Source organism: Lagenorhynchus albirostris, chromosome 5 (assembly GCF_949774975.1).
Source record: "Lagenorhynchus albirostris chromosome 5, mLagAlb1.1, whole genome shotgun sequence".
Classification (NCBI taxonomy): domain Eukaryota; kingdom Metazoa; phylum Chordata; class Mammalia; order Artiodactyla; family Delphinidae; genus Lagenorhynchus; species Lagenorhynchus albirostris.
Window position 1 is genome coordinate 103,160,266 of NC_083099.1, and position 24,537 is coordinate 103,184,802.

The following is a 24,537-nucleotide window of genomic DNA, read 5'->3' on the forward strand; positions in this document are numbered from 1 at the left end:
CTAAATAATGATTTAATCATGAATTTACACATACCTCTATATCTGCTACCCAGAGAAAGCTGTGTATGTCCAAAAAATGTAACATTTCATGTTTTGCCACCTACTTGGTAAAGAAAGGTAAGGTAAGCTAGTTGGCATACGTAATAACGTTGGTAGTACTTCATTGGACTGTATTGTGTTCATGTCTATTTTGTAATTTGGTTTTCTATTATTTCAGTATTTGTTGTAGTTACACATTACCATCTACCTTGGAATAGATTTATGGAAGTTCTAAGAGGAAATGAGATATTATTTCTGGACCTAGATTTAATACAGTGCTGTTTACACAGTTCCCCCCAGAATATCCCTGTATGTATGCCCAAGAACTTCTCCCTTAAAAACCTTTCCATTTTAATATTTGTTTTTGCTCTTAGAAGGAAAAAACCTTGATGTTACATCAGATGACTCTAAATCACTTTTTTTTTGGTGAATTCCTTGGAGATTACAGTGATATCTTACTTTATATTTAACCCATTCCGGTTTTCCAGCATTCCCTTTACTATCTAGATAGCAAATTTTTGCTCAGAAAAATTTTGGCTTAATAAGACTTTAAAACGTGTATTCTTGGAGATTATACTGATGGACTATACAAGGAAGTAAAAGATATTGCTTTATTATTACCATGGGTGTTCTTAATTTATTTTAGTGTATCACAGAGGATACATTTGACAAGAACACTAGGAAACAGAGAAAGGATGATACCCTGACACAAACACCAAGCAGTAACCTATGCTTTTTGTTTGTTTTGTTGCCTTTTCTCCAGGCTGTTCCAGTGTGTCTTCCTTTGAACCTTGACAAAAATTATGAATTGCTTTACTTGGCAGAGCAGTTTGTAGGGGTTGTTTTGTATTTAAAATTTCGTTTGCCGGAAATCACCAGGTGAGGTACCAATGTCAATGATAATTTCTAGAGATAAGCAGGTCAGGACATAAGAAAAGAAGTGACTGAAAGATTTAAAATGTATGAAATTTTATTATCAGATAAGTTAGGTATATTATCAGTCAGATGATATGAGGTACCCCAAAGTTCATTTTTATCTTTACACGTAATTTTCATGCTTGAATCATTTGGGGTCGTTCTAGGCTGATTTTCTCCAATGATCATTTTATCTTAATCCATAGTTCTTCCTTTTCTAGTGAATACATATTTACTAAGAAGCTGGGAAAGTAGATTTAATGTATTTGTGAAATTTTCTTTCTTTATACATGTTGTTAAAAATTAAGTAATGAGAAATATTCAAAATACTGCTTTTAGAATATAGTTATATTCATAATTATTAAGGAAACTATATATGATTGCTTAAGTAGTATTTTAAAGGAATGCATCGCATGATTTTAGTTGACTATCTGGGTACTTTATCTGCCGTTCCTGTAGTTAGGCTGACTTTTGGGAGGGAGTAATTTCTTCTATTTTTGAGTCATGACTCTAATTATCAAATTTTCTCAGAGCCATACATTGTTGGAACTAGGAAAAGAATTTCAGAATTTTGTTGGAATAATGGAAAGGAAACATTTGAGACTGATTATAGAGTACAAATTTTAAAATATTTTAATTAGATAAGCATGAATATTTAATTCATTAGATATATGAGTGATTATTCATTAAATAATTCAATCCATAGAAATTTTACCATTAAGGAACATTGAAATTTATTCACTGATTTAATTGTGCTCTTTTGACACTCTCGTTTCCCCCAAGTTGTGGTTTTCCCCTTTAACATCTCAGAGCAAATAATATCTTCTAGTGATTTGATTGTAGACAACCTTTCCTTGCTATGAGAGTAATGAGAATGAGAGAGAAGAGTTCATTATTACATACCTTCAGGCACTTTCAGAGGTATTCATTTTTCACAATTCACAAATGCTTGGGCTGTAACATTGGATCAAATTGGATCAATTATTTCTTTCAGTATTTATTTGTTTATTATTTGTTTAGTTTAAACTTTTTATTGAAGTATTATAAATATATATATATATACACACATAGAAATATACATGTATCTTACATGTAAGCTTGATGAATTTTTATAAGCTGCCACCTGTGTAACGAACACAAAGAACAGCTAACACTTTTATATTTATTTTTTCTTTTTTTGCAAATTCCTTCAGCTCTCTTTCCCATGATCAAATACTTACCCTACCCTCAAAGTTAGCAGATTCACTTTTTTTCACTCTACAATACTTCTGAAAAAGAACGAATTGTTCCCCAATATAATGAGTCAGTATGCTGATGTATTCCAGACAGAAAATGTGCAGAACACGACTCTTTGAATGACTGGTTTAGCATGATTTTACAAAGAGAAGGAAATTATCTCCATAATAGGATGAACTTCTATAAGATCCTGAGAGTACATAGATTTGGATTTTGGCAAGATAATAATGCTTCACATCAGCAAAATGTGATGAATATGAAAGAGAATAGAAGTCCCTACTCGAAGCAAAATGGTTCTTTTTAATATGAGTTCAGTAAATTCCTACTACATTGTTATCTACCCAACATACTTTACTCCACATTTACCTCTTTGTAATATTTTCTTGGAATTCTAAAGACTAAAAAGTTTATTCTATCACTTTTTCTTTTTCTTTTTTTTTTTTTTTTTGCCGTACGTACGCGGGCCTCTCGCTGTTGTGGCCTCTCCCGTTGCGGAGCACAGGCTCCGGACGCGCAGGCTCAGCAGCCGTGGCTCACGAGCCCAGCCGCTCTGCGGCATGTGGGATCTTCCCGGACCGGGGCACGAACCCGTGTCCCCTGCATCAGCAGGTGGACTCTCAACCACTGCGCCACCAGGGAAGCCCTATCACTTTTTCTTTGTTCCATTTGAGGTAGATTTGTGCCCCATTGCAAGTGGTGCCTCTATAACTATACTATTATATGTGGAATAAGAAAGAGTGTAGGATTCTTTCTTGCCTTATTTAGTAATTATCTGAATTCTTGATTTTTTAACTTAAATTACCTTTATTTTAACTTAACTCAGATGACTAATAGTTATACAACTATTTTTCCTATTCCCTGTTTATCTTTTTTCAGTCATTTTGCTTTGCTGGTTCCTTGGAAACTTTAATGCTAATTCTCATTAAAGTATCCTAAGGGCACTGAATTGATATATATTATTTTTTAGTCCAGCATACTTAAGATTTTTTCCTCCCCTGTAGTAGCTACATACATATATGTGCAGAGTCTTAACAGCAACAGGTGTTATCAGAGCTCAGATAGCCCCAAACGCATGACTATATCTTTTAAGCTCTCCTTCCATGTACTCTAGTATAGTAATTTATGCAGTTAGAGTTTGGGAAAGCTTTTGAAATTAAATGAACAGATACATTTAAAAGTCTTTGACTTTACCTTCCTTTACCACACATGAAGTCTTAATTAAGCTTGCAATCATCCAGATACTACCTTGTGTATCTCTGTGAGTGATTCCTTCCTGACATATATGAAATCATAGGAAAATATGTTTTTGATGGATAAAGTTCAATCATGGAATTGTAACATCTTTTACTAATCACATATGGATACAGCAAAAAAAAAAAAAAAAAGGAATCTTAATGTCAGATTACATAGTGTATAAAAGGCTCCAGGAGAGAGACAATATGCCTAATATTTGTACATGAGTATTCCAGCATTTTAAAGAGTGCCTTCAAAACAAATGCCAAAAGATGAAAAATTATCAAAGCATCTTTTCATTGGGAAAAAAGATTCCACGAATAAGCAAGAAGGTATAATAACTTGATTTTAAACACACATGGAGCCAGAGATAATACAAGAACAGCTTAGTCCTGTCCTTCTCTTTTATTTTTTCCAGGGAAAGAGTTGACTCTTTCAACGTATTGCTGTTTGCCAGTACAAGAAAAAAAAAGAATAACATAGTCTTCAATATTTCTTACTATTAAGGCTCTCTCTTTGTCCATTGTTTAGATTTTCAGCTGAATTTGATTTCCGGACATACGATTCAGAAGGTGTTATCCTGTATGCAGAATCTTCTGATCACTCAGCTTGGTTCCTGATTGCACTTCGTGAGGGCAAGATTGAAATTCAGTTTAAGAATGAATATACAGCCAAAGTCACAACTGGAGGCAAAGTTATTAATGATGGTTTATGGAATATGGTACGTTTTGCTGAATTCATAAAGAATCTTTCCACTTTGATGCAATTTGTATAAAATCATTGATCATTTTTTTAATAGTGATACCAAAGCAAAATAATTTGGGGTTTATCTGATGTTGTGTGAAGTATATTCTACATGCTGTAAATCCCTGAAACAGCCTGAGAAGTTATTATCTTTCAATATATTGCAGATTTCCCATAACTGAAGTTGTTTTCAGTTATTTGCTTTGTTAAAGACAACTACTCTGTCCTTAACTTTTTACCTTTTTTAGTGGCTGTCACTGGGTGAACAGTGATATTGCTCCTATAGGTCAGGGGTTATTCTAAGACAACACTGATCAAGGACAGCTACACTGGATAGCCATCAATATTTTTAATGTAAAAGAGAAATACACATAGTAACAAAATAAAAAATTTAATTTAATTTTAAATATTATCATGTAGGTATAATCAGTTTGTACAAACAGGATACACTAGCTGGTACCAATTATAGTGCTTAGAAACTAGCATTTTTAGATAATCCCTAAAAGTGAGTCTTTATTTTAATAATCAAGAACAGCACTTTAATTTACTGTATTAAAATGGAACTTTTCTTGGAGAAGGAATTACTTGGAGAAGGGATTACTGTTAGTCCACAGAGGGGAGAATTCCTTTCTGCAATTAAATCAATGCTACTTTCAGCAGAGAAGAGCAGAGAGAAGAATGTTGTGCCCCAAACAGACACTACCTAAGCCTGTGGGAACTGACAAGAGGTCCATGTTGAGCAGCCATGTAAAGTCATCACTAAATTATTTCATTCTTATATTTATCCACTCTTACAGTCATATACGCAATAAGCTTTTAGTGAGCATGTTTAAAGTGCTACATCCCTGAGTTCAAGGCTCTAAAACTATAGCAAGAGTTTGTCCTTGCTCGAGGTTAGTACCTCACAGTTTAGTAGCTGATGCTGCCTTATGAACTAATACAATATAATGTGAAATATGTTACAGGAAGGTGGTAATAAAGAACAGTTGGGTGCAGATATGGTTCACCAAAAAGGGGGCTGTCTGTCTTTTGGCAGCCATGGATTTTGGGCTCCTAACTCTAAAAGAATAGTGTCTTCACAAGATCAAATGCAACTGTCAGAGAAGTCACTAAAATTCTCTGACTTCTAATGCTTATTAGTGTATCTTTGTTACTACATCTTTCCTACTATATCTCTATCTAGAATATTTGATGCATACAGCTATACCTCCAATGTGCTGCAGAATACATTTTAATGCCTAACGTCCCTAAATCACCTATCTAAAACTGCTAAAATCACTTTTGCAGCAAAAGAGAGTGAACAGAATTTTTTCTAATGAGTTTATACAAATTGAAAATATCAGCTGTTTGAAGGTGAATTTAGATAAATTTCTAGATAGGATATAATATGTATAAAGAAGAAGGTAAATATTTATCTGTGAAATTATCATGAGTTGCAAGTAGTGTTTATTAAAGAACTGTTCATGAGTGATATTATTAAAGACAGGATTCGAGGGCTTCCCTGGTGGCGCAGTGGTTGAGAGTCCGCCTGCCGATGCAGGGGACACGGGTTCGTGCCCCGGTCCGGGAAGATCCCACATGCCACGGAGCGGCTGGGCCCGTGAGCCATGGCCGCTGGACCTGCGCTTCTGGAGCCTGTGCTCCGCAACGGGAGAGGCCACAACAGTGAGAGGCCCACGTACTGCAAAAAAATAAATAAATAAAAAGAGACAGGATTCGGGATGGATGGAAGGTAGCTGTTCAGTTTCATTTATTTGTCTCCTATGTTTATGATTCTTGTTAAAAAGAAACTATTATTTAAGGATATGCCCATGTTTTAACTAAAACACTTACATTAAAATCTCCCTCTATAAACTGAATACAAGTTTATATAAAAAATAAAGTTTAAGAACAATAAGCAAGTCAGAGAAAAACTTGACTCTGGTAATAAACTTGGTGCTGGCTGTTTTTCTTTAAATTGTAATTCAATATTGTAACAATTTATGCATTTTATGTCCCCGAGCATGGTAATTTTACTAGCTTTTAATCCTGATGATTTATTAAAGAATTATATACTGTTTCAAACAAATTTATGCAGCACAGAAATTATTTCAAATAAATAAATACTTTAAATAAGTATTTTAATTTTAATTAATGACAAAGTGGTTAAGTTAAATTAATCTGTAAACTGGACTATGGATTATTTTAAAATTTTAAATAAAATACTTTAAAAATAAGAAATTAGAATTAAAGCATATAACAGAATTGTTTTGTAATTCAGATTTAAAAAATTGAATGTGTAATGATTAAGTCATTAGAATGGCTACAACCTGTAGGAATAAATATTGCTACTTTGTAAGTGATTATTATATTTCATAGTTGGGTATAATCCTAATATTGGTGGGAAATATATAATTTGTATAATAATTTCATTTATTCAACAAAATATTTATTGAGCACTTTATGTGCTATTCCTTCTTCTAGATGGTGGGGATACGACAGTGAATAAAACAAAGTCCCTGCTCTAATGGAGCTTGCATTGTGGTGGTGAGATGAAAAACACAAATGCATCAACAAATAGACATGTCAGATAGTGATTAATGCTATGAGAAAAAAGAAAAGCAAGGCCAGGCAATAGAGAATGATGATGGTGAGTGTGCATATGGAATCAGGAAAGCCATCTCTGATGAGATTACGTTAGAAAGAGACTTGAGGACACAAGACCGGAGAACTTTTTGGGGGAAGATAATTCTGTCACGTGAACAGCAAATACAGAGTCTTAGGCTAACTTAGATGATTTTGAGAAGTGACATAATTTAATTTGCATGTTAAAAGATAATCCTGGTTAGGACCTAATGGCTTTGTGGAAACTAGACAGTAGAGAGTAAGGACAGAATAGGATGTGGGGTTAGGAGACTATGGCAACAACACAGTGGAGAGAAGATGACAGCTTTGACTGGAGTGTTGATAGTGGGAGTGGTGAGAAGTGGTCAGATTCTGTATATATTTTTAAGGTCCAGCTTTCAATTTAAGGTAGATAAAAACTTTTTGGTATTCAGCATAAAGAGGGCTTTAAAGGCCCTGAGATTGGTTATTGTCAATCTGTCGTTTTAAACTCTATCACATCCAATATAATGCTCTAATTATTATATAAAATAATTTTTAGAAAGTAATATGTATTTCCATATGTAAATGCTCAAGTTCAAGTATATTTGTCAAAGCTTACTCCTATACATAGAATAACATGAAAGCTACAACTGAAGACATGCTTGGGGGTGTTGTATTGGCAACTGAAAAACCATAAGTGCATAAATGGTATTGCCATTAGTAATAGTAATTTTCCAAAATGGTGAGAAAATCTTGATAAAGATCCAAACAAAACAAACATCAGTCTATTCTTTGTTTACAAGATTATTACATTCTTGAAAAATTCAGTGAATGCTGAAGTGGTACAACAGATATTTAGTGTTTATATTACACACAAGCACAGGTAATTATAAGCATGAGTATACCCTACATGAATATCTACTAGGAAGGTTCAGAAAATTTGTAGGATATTGGATATTTTATTATTTATTTTGCATGACTATCCTGCATATTGCAGGGTGTGTCTACATCTTGCAATGTCAGCATACCACTTACTGTGAAAACTAAAAGTGCCCGCCACCCCCAAATTCGCCCTAGAGTGGGGCAATAAAGCCCCCTTTAAAAATATTTGCATGACTAGAGGGATGAACTCTGGGGCTTATTATAGAGGTTGAGAAGAAGAGGATCCAGCAAAGAAGACTGAGAAGGGGTGTGAGGAGAAGCAAGCCAGACGGAGGTCCTGGAGGCTAAGTTAAGAACATCTTTCAAGGAGGGAATAATTAGAATAAAATGATGGTGACTGCTTATATTAAGGACAGAGCCTTGACCAACTTTAACTCTGTAAATGTTACCAAATTTATTTTATTTACTTTAGAGCATAGATTTTTCCTTCCTGTAGTAGTGCTTTAATATGCCTATTGTTTGGCTTCCCTGATTGATAAGTAAACGAAGAGTTTGCGTTTTGAGTCCTACAGTTTTACATAAGGAGATTGCAGCAATGGTTCTTCAAATTGCCTTTATGGGAAGATTTTTTTAAAAAATATTTATTTATTTATTTTCCTTATTTTTTTTGTCTGCAACACGTCTTATTTGCGACACACGGGATCTATGTTGAGGCATGTGGGATCTTTTTGTTAAGGCACGCGGTCTCTTCGTTGCGGCGCTCGGGCTTCTCTCTAGTTGCAGCGCGCGGGTTTTCTCTCTCTAGTTGTGGCTCGCGGGCTCCAGAGCCCGTGAGCTCTGTAGTTTGCGGCACGTGGGCTCTTGTTGAGTCTCACAAGCTCAATAGTTGTGGCGTCTGGGCTTAGTTGCCCTGCAGTATGTGGTGATCTTAGTTTCCCGACCAGGGATCAAACCCTCGGTCCCTGCATTGGAAGGGGGATTCTTTACCACTGGGCTACTAGGGAAGTCCAGGGAAGATTTTTTTTTTTTAATTGTTGGTTACCACTACTTCCAACCGTTTTTAGAAATCCAAACTACTTTCAAAATTGGAAAAAACCAATTTAATTTAATGTGCTTTCTTATGACCTCAACTATTTTTGAATTTTGAAATAAAATATAATTTGTGCATAATGAACAGAATACTGAATGTACTAACTTCTCTTAATTTATATTAAAAATTTATTTACCTTATTGATTTCATATTTATACTATCAGACAAATGCAAAATAAGGGCACTTAAAAGTTTTCTAAGATTTTCTTTTTTGCAGTACGCGGGCCTCTCACTGCCGTGGCCCCTCCCGCTGTGGAGCACAGGCTCCGGACGCGCAGGCCCAACGGCCATGGCTCACGGGCCCAGCTGCTCCGCGGCATGCGGGATCCTCCCGGACCAGGGCATGAACCCACGTCCCCTGCATCGGCAGGCGAACTCTCAACCACTGTGCCACCTGGGAAGCCCCCACTTTCTTTTTTTAAACTGTTAATTTTATGGCACACTGGTGTTGAAAGATATATATTATAAATGGGTGTTTAAATATAATAGAAAAATATTGATTTTTAAACTTTAAAATATGGTATTGATTTAATTTTCGATCAAGAATTACCACACTAAAACACATTTTTATCACCTTTATACTAATGTGACATTTCAAATGTATTGGAACAAATTAACAAGTACAGTAAAATGATTACTTTGGAAAATTATATACTGGAATAATAACAGGATTTTTCAATCGTGGTGTTTCAAATGAAATGCAGTAATGTTTGGTTGTTTGATAATTTTTGTCTTTTTAATTATAGGTCTCCGTGGAAGAATTAGAACAGAGTATTAGTGTAAAAATAGCTAAAGAAGCTGTAATGAATATAAATAAACCTGAAAGCCTTTTTAAGCCTACCAATGGGTTTCTAGAAACCAAAGTATACTTTGCAGGAATACCTCGGAAAGTGGAGAATGCACTCATTAGACCGGTAACGATCCAAGCTTATATCATTCATCATGGATGAATTCCTTCATCTGTAATAGATTTGAAAATGTGTTTTTCTGAGAGTCAAATGAAGTTATTTTGTTGAACATACCAACTGTGAAAACTTGAATTGAACATGGAAAAATAACATTATCAACCCTTGAAATTATATTAAGGAAATAAGAAAATGAATGTAGTGTTTTTGAGCCCATTTAAATTCCCAGCATTACTCATGGAGAAGTAGATTTTCAAAAATTCTCCGAGTATCAGTTCAACGTTAACATTATAATAGTCCATACTCAGCCATTAAACATATAAATACATATATTTGAGTCCAAAATTACATGATTTTGTAGAAGCCTGTCAAAGAACTTTCTTAGGTCTGTTTTAGGACTAAAATTTGGGAGATAAGGATAGCACATGAGGTGGAATGTTTTAAATAGAAAAATCTTTGGTGGGAATATAACTGCAGCCTGTCATAAATTGAAGTTAGATATAACAGATGATTTTCTGTATGTGGTATTTGACTAACTACCATGGAAAAGGTTTCATGAAGGAGACTAATCAATGACCTTGAAGAGTTTTAAATTTTTCATTTGAAGTCATGGGTCTGCCAATTTTACACTTGCTGATTTAACTTAAATATTGACCATTTTGTATCCATCTTTCAGTTACCTTAGCTTTAAAAAGATTTCTGTGATATGATATAAAACCTGAATTAGTTAACTCATGTCAGAGTGAATATACCTGTCCTTTGAAATTGATAAATCAAGACATTTAAAAAGTAAAATAAATTATTCAAAAAGAATCAACTATTTATGAAATGGCTGCATGTCTTGAATGTGGGTGGTTGCTTTGGTGAGACTGAAGAATGCAAACACTTTTGTTCCTGAAGAGGCTTAGTATCTGACGGCAAGACAAACCTAGTTGTAAATGCAGTTAAAGAAAAACAGAAAGCAGCTTAGAACTCAGGGGCACAGCTAGAAGCATATATGGAACTCGAGAGCAGAAGAGTTAGTGCTGGATGATGCAGAATAGGCAGGTGGGGCTTGAGGTGTTAAAAATCACTAGGATCCCAGTGGAGGTCTCTGATGGCATAAGCTCACTTTTACTGAAAAAGACTTTCCATCTGAAGGACACCTTGAACAAAATTTAGATACAATTCAAAATATGTTAAATACTTTAAAATGTCATCAAAGAAAGAATTTTGCCTCTAAATGAAAACCTATATCTTATAATCAATTAAGCCACTTCATTTATGAGTCTGTCTTTTTTAAGTTTAAAATGCTTTCATTGATCTATATTTTAAATTGTTAGATTAACCCTCGTCTAGATGGATGTATTCGAGGCTGGAATTTGATGAATCAAGGAGCTTCAGGAGTAAAGGAAATCATTCAAGAAAAACAAAATAAGCATTGTCTTGTCACTGTGGAGAAGGGTTCCTACTATCCTGGTTCTGGAGTTGCTCAATTTAGCATAGATTATAGTAAGTGATTTCCCATTTTATCTTTCTTTTCTCATTACTGTTTAAATTTATTCATTAACAAACAGCAATAATTCCTTCAGTAAACATTGTTGAGTACTTACTATGTGCGAGATATAGTGTTAGGCTTATTCATACTGTTATATATTTTTAATAGAATTTTTCCAAGTATATTGGGAGAAAAAATGTAGTTGAATATGCTTATGTTGTTATTTAAAGGTTATTGGCACATAATCTGATTAATTTTGGGTAAATTAAATTTACCTGTTTTAAGGTTCACCAGTTTCTTAGTTGTATTGAGTCTACTGATTAATGCATCAAAGGTATTCATCTTTATTTCTAGCATTTCCATTTAATCCTTTCCTAAAATATCAACCTCTTTGTTAAAATTTCCCATCTGTTCATGCGTGTTGTCCATCTTTTCCACCCAAGCCTTCAACTTATTAACCATAATTAAATTCCTTGTCTGACAGTTCCAATATCTGTGTCATATCTAAATCTGGTCATATTGATTGCTTTTTCTCTTGACTGTGGGTCATTTTTCCATGCTTCCTTCTGCATTTAATAATTTTTGTTTAAAGGTGGGTGTCAGATAAAACAGTAGAGACTGAGATAAATAATATTTACATTTGGAGATGAGCACAGCTCTCCTTTTGCTAGACACTTAATGAGGGGACTTGAATCAATCTAGTCAAGAATTGAGCTGCTTCGGTTTTCTTGTTTCCATGACTACCCTTCAAATTCCTTTAATATACCTTGTGCTTTGGGTAGCGGCCAGAGGATTTTTCTTAATAACTGATCCACCCTCAGCTTTAGATATTGCTTTCATTTGCCTCAAGAAAGTGTCTCTCTCTGGTCTTGTTTCACTCCCAGAAGTGCTCTTAGTTGTTACTTGACATTTGCTAGCAATTTAGAGGGGTCTGGGGGTCAGAGGAGCATTCTCTAATGTTCTGGTGCAGATTCAGTCTTAGACAGGTGTTAACATTCCTGTGTCTCAGGGGTGTGGACTTTCCACTGTCCCCCCTCCTGCCCACCAGTAAGGGAGATATCTAATGGTCAGGACTCAAGGTGTATTCCTGCTCCTTCCCCAGGGTAAATGATATTTTGTTGTTGTTTTGTTTTTTGCTATTTTCATTCCCTAATCTGTAGGTGCAATGGGACTTTGATGTGACCTAACAGCAACAAGGTTTTGCTGCCTTTCCCCTAATGCTTTAAGTCTTGCTGAGAGCAGACAAAGAATGATCTGGGTGAGACTTTGTGCCTTTCCTGCAGTTTGCTGTTCCTCTCCCCTTGGGCTTGTACTAGGAAGGAAACTTTCTCTAATCTCTTTCTCTTCTCCCAGTTTTTCTCTTGAGCACCCAGTAAGATCCTTTGAATGGGTATGAATTTCCCATGTGTTTGCAGTTTCCCTGGCTTCTATATTCTCACACCAGCCCCTACTTGGACTTTAGCGTTTTGTTAAGATTTTTACCTACATGCTTTTTACCAAATTGTATAGTGTTTGTTGTCTGCCTTGGGTAAGAGAGTACTCTCCTCCTGTTTCTCCCTCGAAGGATCTGTCTTCCTTTAGGTTTCTAGTCAGTTGTTCTGCAACCTCGGCTCTTGGTGATAGTTCAAGAAAAGTTGTACTTATATAGATAATTGGTCTTTTGTTGTTTTAGGAATGGGAACGAGTACTCTCCGCAGTTTTCTATAGTCTAATAGGAACAGGAACTCTTGCCAAACCGACCCCAGGTTTTTACCTTTACAAATAATACTTCTGGGATATCCTTGGACATTTATCCTTGTACCCTCATGTGATTAATTCTGTAGGAGAGAATCTCAGATTCTCTCCATCAAAGGTTATGCAAAGGTATAATTCCTACTGTTCAATCAGATTCTCTTCCAAAGATAATTTATCAATTTGTACTTTTACCAAGAGAAGAAAGTTTATGCTTGGGATTTGTTTCTAATTTGAGAGTTGAAAAATTAAATCTTGTAGTTCTAATTATTATCCCAGTTTCTACTGAAGTTGAATATCTCACCATATGTTTATTAGGTATTTGTGTAGCTTAATTATTTTATTGGCGTCTCTGTCTTTTTGTGTTTTAGGAGTTCATTATTTGAGCTACTAACAGTTTGTATTATAAATTTAGTGTTGATTTGATATCTCTGGTTTAAGAAAAAAACATATTTTAAATTTTTTATTTTCAGCCTTAAAAAGTATTGCTACAGTTTTAAGAAAGCATCTTACACTAGTGCTTTCTGTTTCCTAACATAAATTAATATGTCTTTAACTTTAGCTCTGTTCTGTATATGAAGGTATTTAAAAAAAAAAAAGTTTAAATTGAGTTGATGACTGGACATAGGCAAAAACTAGGCCCACAATTTGTTCAAAGGACAAAAAGAAATCTCTGGAAAGAAAATGAAAATAAGAGTTTTATTGCACCTGAAAGAAATTACTTTCATAAGTAATTAGTTATTTCACAGGTAATATGAAAGTGACCTACTTTATAATTAATATTTAATGTTACATTATAATTTCTGTACATTTACATGTTCATTTGAGTTTGAGTTTGTTAATATCTTAGAGTAAATTTACTTACTTCAAAATGATTATATGCATTTTTTTTCTCTTGCGTGGGAATTAAAGGATTATAGTGAAAAATGTTATAGTATTAGATGTGGCTAAATGGAAGAACATCTTGTCAAAGGAAAATTATTTTCTCCATTCACATTCACTTTTTTAAAGCCTCCAAGTAGTATTTGGGCTATTGTTATACATTACTTTATGTTGAATGACGAAGACTGCATTCAGATTGTAAACTAATACTTTCAGAAATCAAACTATTTTGAAATCATATTAATTCAATAAATATTTGTTAAGGGACTGCTGAGGAAGACAGTGATGATAGAGACATGTAGAGCTTGCACTCTAGTTGGCTAGACAATTGACCTAGTAATTAAGAGAAAGAATGTTAAGTATTATGATAAGAGAATCACACAAGAGCTCCTATTAGAATTTCAAAGTTAACTATTGACTTCAGAGTATTTCTCTACCATTACACCATCCCACATCCCTATGTATAGAAATCATACTTTGCTTTCCCACTGCTCTAATCTGACCTCTATATGGAAGAGAAGTGGGGCGGGGGGTGGCAGCTATACCCAAATTTTCCCTCAGAAATAGTACAATAAATGTGTTGAACTTTCTTCTAATGTGTACTTTAAAATACAACCACTCTGAGATTTGACCATGGGAGAATATATAAGACAGAAGGAAGAGCTATTAAAGAGCAAATGGAAAAAATCGTAGTAATCCTGAACACCACAATCCAGAATTCTGTTGTAGGAAGAAGAACAAAAGGATGAGGCTCCATCTGTGTTTCTTGCCTGCCTTGAAAACTGTTTTTCTTTTGCTCTGTTGTGCCTTGGTTATATAGATCATTGAAAAAGAGGACTGAAATCTTTAGTATCACACAAAGATGGCTTTGAGTATTGATAAGATTAACTTAATTCCTTCTGGTGCACCTTAGGAGGACATTGATCCTGCTTCTGTTTCATTGTTTAAACAGAGAATGTATCCAATCCTGAGGCTTGGCAAGTAAATGTGTCCTTGAATATTCGCCCATCGTCGGGCACCGGTGTTATGTTGGCCTTGGTTTCCAGTAACACAGTGCCCTTTGCCTTGTCCTTGGTGGACTCCGCCACTGAAGAGCTTCAGGTAACTTTAAATCTTTATGATCCTTGGTTTGTAATTTTTTTTAAATCCGTAAAATGGATTAAATTGCAGTATTTACCTCAAAGTGCTATTTTGAAAATTAAATAACTTATATAAGCTATTTGGCATAGCCTCTAACACATCATTAAAGATTCAATAAATATTCATTATTGTTACTTTTTTGCTGGCTTATTTCCAAGGTTTGAACCAAGAAGTAAAGGGATGGGAGGGGGAAATGGAAAAGCCTATTGCATCTATAGCTCCGATTAGGCAGACTCACACAAAGGTTGCTTGGAGTCTTCTCTGAGTACCCAGAGATCTGCCCTTATTCAGAATCTTTGAAGTATCATGGGAATTTGTATGTATTAACAAAATAGAAGTGAGTCTGACTGCAATCCACTCTGAAATGTTCAGTGCCTAATTATAATGTTTTGTGTTTTCTGGCACTCTTAATCTTTTCTCCCATAAGTAAATTAGGAAAGACTACAGAAAACTAAAACCAGTCTATTTGGCTTCCTGCTGGCAACTCTGCCTTGAAATTAGGAGAAAGCACAGGAAAAAACTCTTGGATAAAAGAAAACATGAGAGTTATCAGATCTGTATTATCCAACTTCTATTAGAGGCTAATAGTTCTGTCCTTGTGTCATCCACAGTGGGGGGATTCCAAGTTACAGCAAGCAGCTTTCGTTTGTGCCGCGGTTGGCTTGGATGCTCTCTGTGGCTTTTAGAAAGAGACATATAATTGAATAATGCCTGTAGTGATCAAAAGGGATGCTATTTGCCACTTAAAGGATGGATGGGGGCAGTTTCTGATGGTTAACTGTAAGCAACCTAAAAAGATCCTGCTGAGCTTTTGTCTCCAGTGACCACAGGAGCTTGCTACATTTGGGTTTCAGCTTTTTTTTTTGCTTGTTTGTTTTGTTCTTTAAGCAAAATGGAAATCCTGCCTTCAACACTACATTCACACGGTAGAGGAGGTTAACAAGTGCCATGTCTTTGATATTTATTTTATCTTTTCTGTGTTTGTCTTCATGGCCACAGCCCCCCTTTTTTTTTTGGTGTGTCAGATTGCCTTCTTATGATCTGTGAACAACGTTTCATAACATTATTCCACATAATATTGATCATTCTGGAACATTTTCTCAGCTGACTTTTCCTGAGTTCAGGATATGCATGTGTATAACACAGTAACAGATTTCCTCAGCTAAGCTGTATTTGGGAAGTATAGGCTTCATTTAGCATTGGTATCTTGGATTCCTAAGTAAACACTTCAGACTATCTTTCTACCATCTGGGAAGCATCATAACAACCGTCTCCCTCGTTTTGATTTTATTTTTTCTCTCCTTTTATATTTCCTCTACACGCCGGGAAGCTAGATGTATAGATGACTCTCAACAAGTTGAGTAATTTAGTATATCAGCAGTTTGAAAAGTTCAGAAAAAAAAAATATATATATATATAGAGAGAGAGAACCTTCTGGTAAATACTCTGTAACTTACTGCTGGCAATCCTGGTTTTTCTTTCTCAGAGACTTCATAAAATTTGTCCCAAGTCTACAGGATTTCTTGTGTGGCACAAATAAACCTTTCAGTCTTGCTGGCATGTGCTTACTAAAGCACTTCAAAATTTCCAAGTCTTTTCCCCAACAAAGAATGATTCAACTCCTTCCTTTTCCATATGTAGGTTTTGAAATTAGGAAGGCTCATAAACAGAAATGTATTGCTTAAGACACTACTTTGGTTCCCATTGTTGGTGAGACAATGCTGTTAGTTTATTGAATTTTCGGAACCTGCTATACATGTACATCTTAGCTAAACCTGGAGTTTTTAAAACTAATGTGTATTTTAAAATTATGATTATGATAATAGTAGTTTTTTCATTTAAATAAATTTGAAAGCTCTACCATACTTTTCCCCACCTCATTGAAATTCTGTTTTTGAATTTCACAAATTAAAGTCTCTCTTAAGCAGCATTAACGTTAGTACTTGTTATATTGAGTCTTTGCTCTGTTCTTCAGGATATCCTGGTATCTGTTGAAAATATGGTAATAGCTCGGATAGAGGCCCTAAGTCTGTGCTCTAATCAACAATCCCTTCTGGAAATCAGAGTCAACAGAAACAATTTGGAGCTGTTGACTCAAAATAGAAAAGACAGCTTCCACTCTGAAGACTTTCAAAGACAATTTGCCATCTTGAACAAAGCAATGAAAGAAACAGTGGCCACTTACTTGGGTGGCCTTCCAGGTATCTTCTTACTTTTTCTTCAGTTTTAAAAAGTGTATTTTTAATGAAATTGATAGTATTTTAAATATGTAATTGTAGTAAAACAGCATCTATCTGTCTATCTATCTATCTATCTATATATATATATATACAGCATATGTAGTTAGAGTAAAGGGGCATCAGAAGGGAAGAGAAAATTCCAGTATCCATTATTCTTTTTCTGGGGGTTTGCATGAACATTTTATTGGTACATTTTTATTTAATTTATTTAATGGTAAACTGAAACTAACCAAGCTTTGCTGCATTTGACTATCCTAGCCAGAAATGATTTATTATATCATTTTATCCTCACAGTTATCTTCTGAGTTTAATATTTATTCTTCAATTCAACCATCAGTCACCCAATATTATTAAGAACCTATGTCTCAGGCAGTAGGGACACAGCAATAAACAAATGGATATGATCTCTCCTCTTAAGACCTTTACAATCTAGCGGCAGAGGTACATATTAAACAAGTGATTAGGAAAATATAAAAAAAAGATTTCATAACTTCTATGAAAAAAAAGTAGGGGTTACTATTAGAGCCTGAAATTGAGGCTTGATCTGGTTATGGGGGCCAGGAACAAGCTCTCTGAAGAAGGCAATAAGATACAAATCTGATATTTGAAGGATTAAATGAAGTTAACCAGGTGATGAGGGTGGAGACTGGAACTAGTAGTATGCAGGTAAAAGTGTCCATGGCAAAATGGAAAGGGGTTGACATGCTTGAGGAACATATAGAAGACCAGTATGGTGAGAGCACATTGGGCAAGGAGGATGGTACTGCAAGAGGAGGCTGTGAAATGGGTGGGTGGGTGGGAGGTTTGTAGACCTCGTTCAGGGTCGTGCATCTTATTATTAGAGCCTTGAGAATCATTAACAAGTTTTAGACAAGGAAGTGGTCTATCAATAATGAAGTTTAAAAGAATTTCCCTGCATAATGGATGGAGATGGACAGGTGGGAGACAAAAGTGGATGAGATGAGTTGGGGGCTACTGAAGTAGTTCGGATGGAGAAGCAGTAATAATAACAGTAGTGACAACGATACTGCCATCGTTCATATTTAGTGCATAATAAACAGTCTGGGCATTGTTCAGAGTGCTTCAATTGTATCAACCCATTTGATATTTAAAGTAGTCCTGTGGGGTAGGTACTATTGTTATCTCCATTTTGCAGATGAGGAAGCTGGGGAAGCTGCTGGACTAGGGTGATGGTGGTAGAGATACTATACAGTGAATAGATTGGAGATGTATGTGAGAAACAAAGTTAATAGAAATTAATGATTGAAAGAAGCTCTTAGGTATTTGGCATGAGCAGTTGCATGGGTGAAGATTCCATTTACCAAGATGGGGAAAACTGGAGAAAAAATAGTTAATATTGGAAAATATAAAATTGCCATCAACACTTTTCTTTAAATGACAAAAAAATTGAGGCAGAAAGTTTTTTAGAAGCATTTTCAAATACCATTTGCATGCTATTCTCATGGGGAGAATTCTGAGTTTGATGTCTAGACTTCTAGTAACCTTCATTAAGTTACTTTAACTGCTCAGTGTGTTCATTTCCCATATATGGAAATTTTATCTGGGTTTTGGGGGAATAGAAGTAAATAGGCTGTAGGAAAATTCCTTGGCGGTCCAGTGGTTAGGATTCGGTGCTTTCGTTGCCATGGCCTGGGTTCAGTCCCTGGTCGGAGAACTGAAATCCTGCCAGCCATGCGGCGCGGCCAAGATATACAAAAAGAAAAAAGAAGTAAATAGGCTGCAAAAGTTATAAATCGATGGATTGATAGATCCATGGATAGATATAGATACATAGTTACATTAACGTGATTAATTATTAGGAAGTAAAATTACAGTTCAAATGAATGAATTCTGCATTGAAATCCACCTACTACCTTATTCACAAATTAGTTTAATGCAATTTTAGGAAATCAAACAAACAATGAAAGAGTTCAAAAGAAGTGAAAATATCAGAATTTCAGTGGTTCCAGGACTTTGGCAACAGCACTGAGAACTGACTTTAGGCAAGATGTGTTTAGAAAAAGAGTGAGGAAAAATTGAGGAGAACTGGAAATTGAGACATTGAGAGTGTGAACTATGGGATGGGTAAATTGATTGTTATGCAAAATAGATGTGTTAAATTGCACGTTATGAATTGAAAATCAGGGGAAATAGATGATTCTGAGGATATTTATAACAGTGGTATAACCTATGATAGTCAGCCAGACTTGAAAGGTTTTCTTAAAAAATGCTATGAGCCCATAGAAAAGTATGGACTTATTCACTACATTGGCAAGTTAGAAGTGGGACATTTGAAGTATATATATATATATATTTTTGCAAAAGACACTGAGGAGGAAGAATAAGGGCTGAAGAATATCCATTGGGATTAAAATTTATGGAGATGAGATGCCAAAAAAAGAGGAAGCAAGTAGAGAGATGGATGTTTTGAAGATGAACCACAGTTCTTAGGAATCCAAGGGTGTCGCCTAAGCATTAAGTTTGATAAGGAGAGTAAAGTGTAGAAAGGCCTAGAGGCCCTATTTACTGAAGTATTATTAAAACTGTTATTTTTCAGAACACCAAACATTACATAAAAGTGAATTCCCTATCACAACCTGCTATCGTATGCTCAGCAAGACACTATTTCGTTGGAAAATATAGAATTCCAGCAAAAATAAAAGAGATATATTTATTGTGGCATTTAAAAAAGATTTCCAAGTAACTATAATTTTGAGTTGAAAAAATGACTTAATAATGCTTAAACTATTGCTCAGATTTAAAGAGGAAATAATAAAGTAGAACATCACAAGGAAGAATACGCTATTTTCTACTCTTTTTAAAGTATGTTTCTTTACCTAAGGTTTGGCTGGAACTGTTTACGCAATCAGAGGAACTCATGCTATGCTGAATTCAGTGCCAAGCACAATACCTTATATACACAGGAGTCACTTAATATGAATATATTGAACAGAATTACATTATTAACTTTTCCTTTAGGATTAGATTTTGGTTGGAAATGGGCAGTCTGAATAATTCCTCTAACTATAAGCAAGTAAGATGCTAATCCTGGGCTAATATTTTAATATTCTGTTTTTACAGATGTTCCATTCAGTGCCACACCAGTGAATGCCTTTTATAATGGCTGTATGGAAGTGAACATTAATGGTGTACAGTTGGATCTGGATGAAGCCATTTCTAAACATAATGATATTAGAGCTCACTCGTGTCCATCAGTTTGGAAAAAGACAAAGAATACTTAAGGCATCTTTTCTCTGCTGATAATATCTTTTTCCAGTGTGTAATTATACTTATGTTTCAATAATAGCTGAAGGGTTTTACCTGTGATGTGCAGACCTTGATTATTTCGTGGTACTTTAACCTGGAATTTTAAAAAGGTCCTTTTTCAAGAAAACAAGATTCTCTTGTGATACAAATTGCATTAAAAAAATTCTTCTGTTCTGTCTAGAGATTAAATAATGAAACCTATAAAAATTTTTAATTTGAATTTTTTGCTACAAATGACATTTCTTCATTTTTACATTTGTAAAATTTAATTTTATCATCATGAACTAGTGTTTAAATATCTTTTTGTGTGTGGGGGGGGGAAGGCAAGGAAGTTAAACCTTTGTTGGAATCCAAACAAAAGTACACGTGACTAAATACCACTGTTACCAGTCCCTCCCAAGTCGGTCCCCAATAAAGGACCTTCTGCCTGGTGTAGCTTGAACCAATAGAAGGAAACTGAGTTGGCTTCAGAAGCAAAGGAAAGCTTTGTTCTCTGATGAGAGAATGGAAAGGTGGGAGCTCCCGCTCTAGAGCACACGCAGCACACGCTCTCCCGACAGGCCGTGGGCGGGGCTGCTTTACAAGGATCTCAGCAGGAGGGGGTGGGGTTCTCCCCGGGCCGGCACAGCTGTGCTGCTCACGCTCCAGATCGCAGTGCCTGGCGCAGCATCTCTGCACATGGCCCGCCGCCGCCGCCGCCATCTTGAACTGAGGGTCCTGCTCGGCGCTTCTGCACATGGGTCCCTAAACTAAGGTGTTGGCACGGTTGTTTCTTAGGAGGAACTCTGGTCTGAAGGGCAGGTGTGAGGCCTCAGCATGCGGCCCCCTGTGAACAAGTGAAACTTGACTTGAGCACAAAGGAAAAGAAAAAGGTTAGACTTTATTTTATTACCGAGAAATTGTTAATGGGCTTTGCTGGTGACACTATTGATCAGAGCAGATACTTTTTTGTTTTCGTTTTTTCCTCATGAAGGCAGAAGAGACATTGGCCTATTAAGTATGAATCAAGTGGAAGCCCATAAAGCTTTATTCCAAAACAGTCCCTCAGGGGAACCAGCTAAGACTTCATCTTTCTTTCACCTGGTTTCACATTTGAACCAGTAGCTTTACTGAATTAGAAAATAAGTGGGACAAATTTTCATGAGAGCAACACATGAATCTTACTGTTCGGTAATTGGATTTTATGAGGATGAGATTCTAGATTGTGTGAGAATGCATGTAGAAACCTGGGATGGGTACTTTCCTTAAATTTGGTTGTGTGGGTCACACAAGCTATAGATTAGAAAAGGCAGAACCTAAGGATGGAAAGAATGAATGAGAGAATGAGTAATGTGGACGTTCATAGTTTTTCCTGAATCAAACTTCAGTTGCCAGAGTTAGTTCCTAGAATGTGATTGTTGAAGAACAAAAGGAACTATGAAAACTAGAACAGATTTTAATGAGAGGATAACCACAGAGGGACACAGTTAATATTGTGTCTTTGTAATATCATATCTTTAAAGTAAGGAGGTAAGATTGCTAGGTACTTGCTGGTAATGCATTTCAGGTGGAAGTTTTATCCCTCTCAAACCTTCCATTCACATTAGGTATGTAGCAGATGCTTCACTGACAGTTTTAGAAAATAAACCTTTTTCCACTATAGATATTTTACATCATGTAAAACATAATTAATTGCTGATATTTTAAAACTTATATGAATAATATCTCTTTTCTATCACGTCTTTGAACAGAACATAAAATTACAAAAATATACATGCAACTCCTCATGCAGCACAGTAGTTTTTTAGGAAAGACAAAGTTCAAATATTTGATTAATAGTTATGGTTGAGTTGTAGACTGATGCTCAGAAAGAGAAGAAAAGCAAAAGTATCATGTATTGAGTGTTTGACATGTGCCAGAAATTGTGCTAGATAATCTTTTTTTTTTTTTTGCGGTACGCGGGCCTCTCACTGTTGTGGCTTCTCCCGTTGCGGAGCACAGGCTCCGGACGCGCAGGCTCAGCGGCCATGGCTCACGGGCCCAGCTGCTCCGTGGCCTGTGGGATCTTCCCGGACCGGGGCACGAACCCGTGTCCCCTGCATCGGCAGACGGACTCTCAACCACTGCGTCACCAGGGAAGCCCTAGATAATCTTATTGGATGTAGCTTCTCTCCTGATAACCATCATGGACTGTGGTTGATGAATTTCAGCAAGCAACTATTGATAATTACAGTGGTGTAAAAAAGCAAAGAAGTAGTAAAACTGAAAGTAAATGAAAAATTTAAAAAAGGAAGAAAGGGAAAAATGAATTTTCTTTGGGGAGGAGTTCTCTGATTCTCATTTAATTATGCCCAGATACAAGGATAGCTATGGAGATCAATTTCACATTTCCCATGAAAAACAGAGACTTTCCAACATGGAGTGATCTTCATAGAGGCTCCAGAGACTCATTTATAAACTATATCTATCTTGAGATGCACTTACATATGACTTAGAAAGAGAAGGGGTCTAGATCTTTGATCTTGATCTTTGCCAAGATATACCGATTCCTACTTTTAAAGAGTAGTAGAGAACAGTGGTTTCATGAAGGCCAAACAGGATATTTGGTGCTATTTGAGCTTTGCGTCATGAAAAAAATCTAAGTGACAGGGTCATTGTAGACTTCCCCTAGACCTTGCCATTTGCAGAGATGGGTTACATATTAGTGAAAATAATAGTTAATTTGTGAGAACAGAGTTATTCACCTCATTCTCCTGTTGGAAATCGTTCTTGCAGTCTCAGTCACCATATGTGAGTCTTACAGAGTATTTCCAATTTTCTTTTCATTCTGGAACTGGTATTATTGCCGGAGAGAAGACTTTTTTTGTATGTCTGTTTAATAATTGCCTTTATTTCTTTGGAAATCCCTTAGGCCTTTAATCTCTATGGTCAGTATAGAAGAAGACTGTGATATTTAAAATAATTTCACTTCAGATGTCTTGATATTGCTATTAATAACATGAGCTTGGGAGAAGACAGGGACTCTGGAACCTCTAGGGACAAGTGTGATAAATTTCTAATTCGTCCAGCAACAAATATTCATCGAGCACCTACTCTGTGCATGTGGAGTCAAAGGTAGTAAAATGTCTGATGAGCTAAGTTCAACTGAATAGGAAGTGATAATACTCAATTAGGCCCATGGTAGACCTCAAACGCCTGTTCCTTGGAGTTACAAAGCTGGTCCTTTTTAGGTCATCCTCAGAAATTGAAGCAATAAAACTTAATCATTGCTCCTATATAGGAGTAGTTTGTTTTTTACAAATGAGACTGAATTGACAGTAATCTTGCACATGAGTTACTTGCTATACCAGGCTTCAAGATTTAACAGAGAACTTTTATTTGAAAATTGGATCTTCTCCTGTAGAAGAGGCATTGGTCAGAGGTTCGTCCAGTGATGTGCTTGGGTCCAGTCCCAGCCCATGACTATCTTGTGTTCATGTTTACAAAGTGTGAAGGTGAGGGGCAGTTACATGGGAGGCACTCTATGAGGCTTTCTGGTACATATTAATATAAACAATGCAAGGCCAGATTACCAAAGCAGATTGAACCAAGATATGTGAAGCTAAGAGGGTCAGAAATAGAGGGGAACTGAGCTTAGAGAGGTTTGAAACAAGTAGCAGAGCACTGAGGCTGTGAGGTGTTTCCTGAGCCACAGTCAAACACTTCTGCAGTGCTCTGGACCTGCCATGGTTTAGCAATTGGCTTGTGGATAAGAACAGCATCCAGTGGACTTACAGACTCATTTTTTGCTAACCTACTTCCCACAAGAAGCCCTCTCCAAAAATAACCCTAATTCTTTGAGAGAAATAATATGATAAAATTTGCAGTTTACTAGTGAGACATTCTCTTTCTTGTTCAAGTTTCAAATGGTGGAATCTGAAATCTCATTCTATAACTAGTCTCCAGATGGAAAAACCACTTGCTTAACTCTGATGTTTCTCTAAATTGGTTTGAAGAGAAGGAAGATTGGGACAATATCTAGCTGACATAAGAAGGATCTAACATTATTATCTGGAGTTCACAAATAATAAATATAAAATAATAATATTTATATAAATAATAAATATAAATGTAATAAATATAAAAATGTAATTAAACAAAGCATATTGAACACTGGGACTGAGGCTGGAGCCTTCAGAGATGAGTATCTTC

The 24,537-nt window shown here is 35.7% G+C and overlaps 1 protein-coding gene across 1 annotated transcript in view; it reads left to right on the forward strand.

The window, feature by feature from the left end:
* Positions 1–20,599, forward strand: part of PROS1 (protein S) — a 55,442-nt gene extending 34,843 nt beyond the window's left edge. Inside the window, exons 9-15 of the mRNA XM_060149387.1 lie at positions 803–918; positions 3,955–4,144; positions 9,472–9,639; positions 10,953–11,121; positions 14,673–14,821; positions 16,836–17,061; positions 20,182–20,599. Coding sequence (XP_060005370.1) covers positions 803–918; positions 3,955–4,144; positions 9,472–9,639; positions 10,953–11,121; positions 14,673–14,821; positions 16,836–17,061; positions 20,182–20,342 — 1,179 coding nt within the window. The 3' untranslated portion in view covers positions 20,343–20,599. The remainder of the gene's footprint in view (positions 1–802; positions 919–3,954; positions 4,145–9,471; positions 9,640–10,952; positions 11,122–14,672; positions 14,822–16,835; positions 17,062–20,181) is intronic.
* Positions 20,600–24,537: the final 3,938 nt, after the last annotated feature.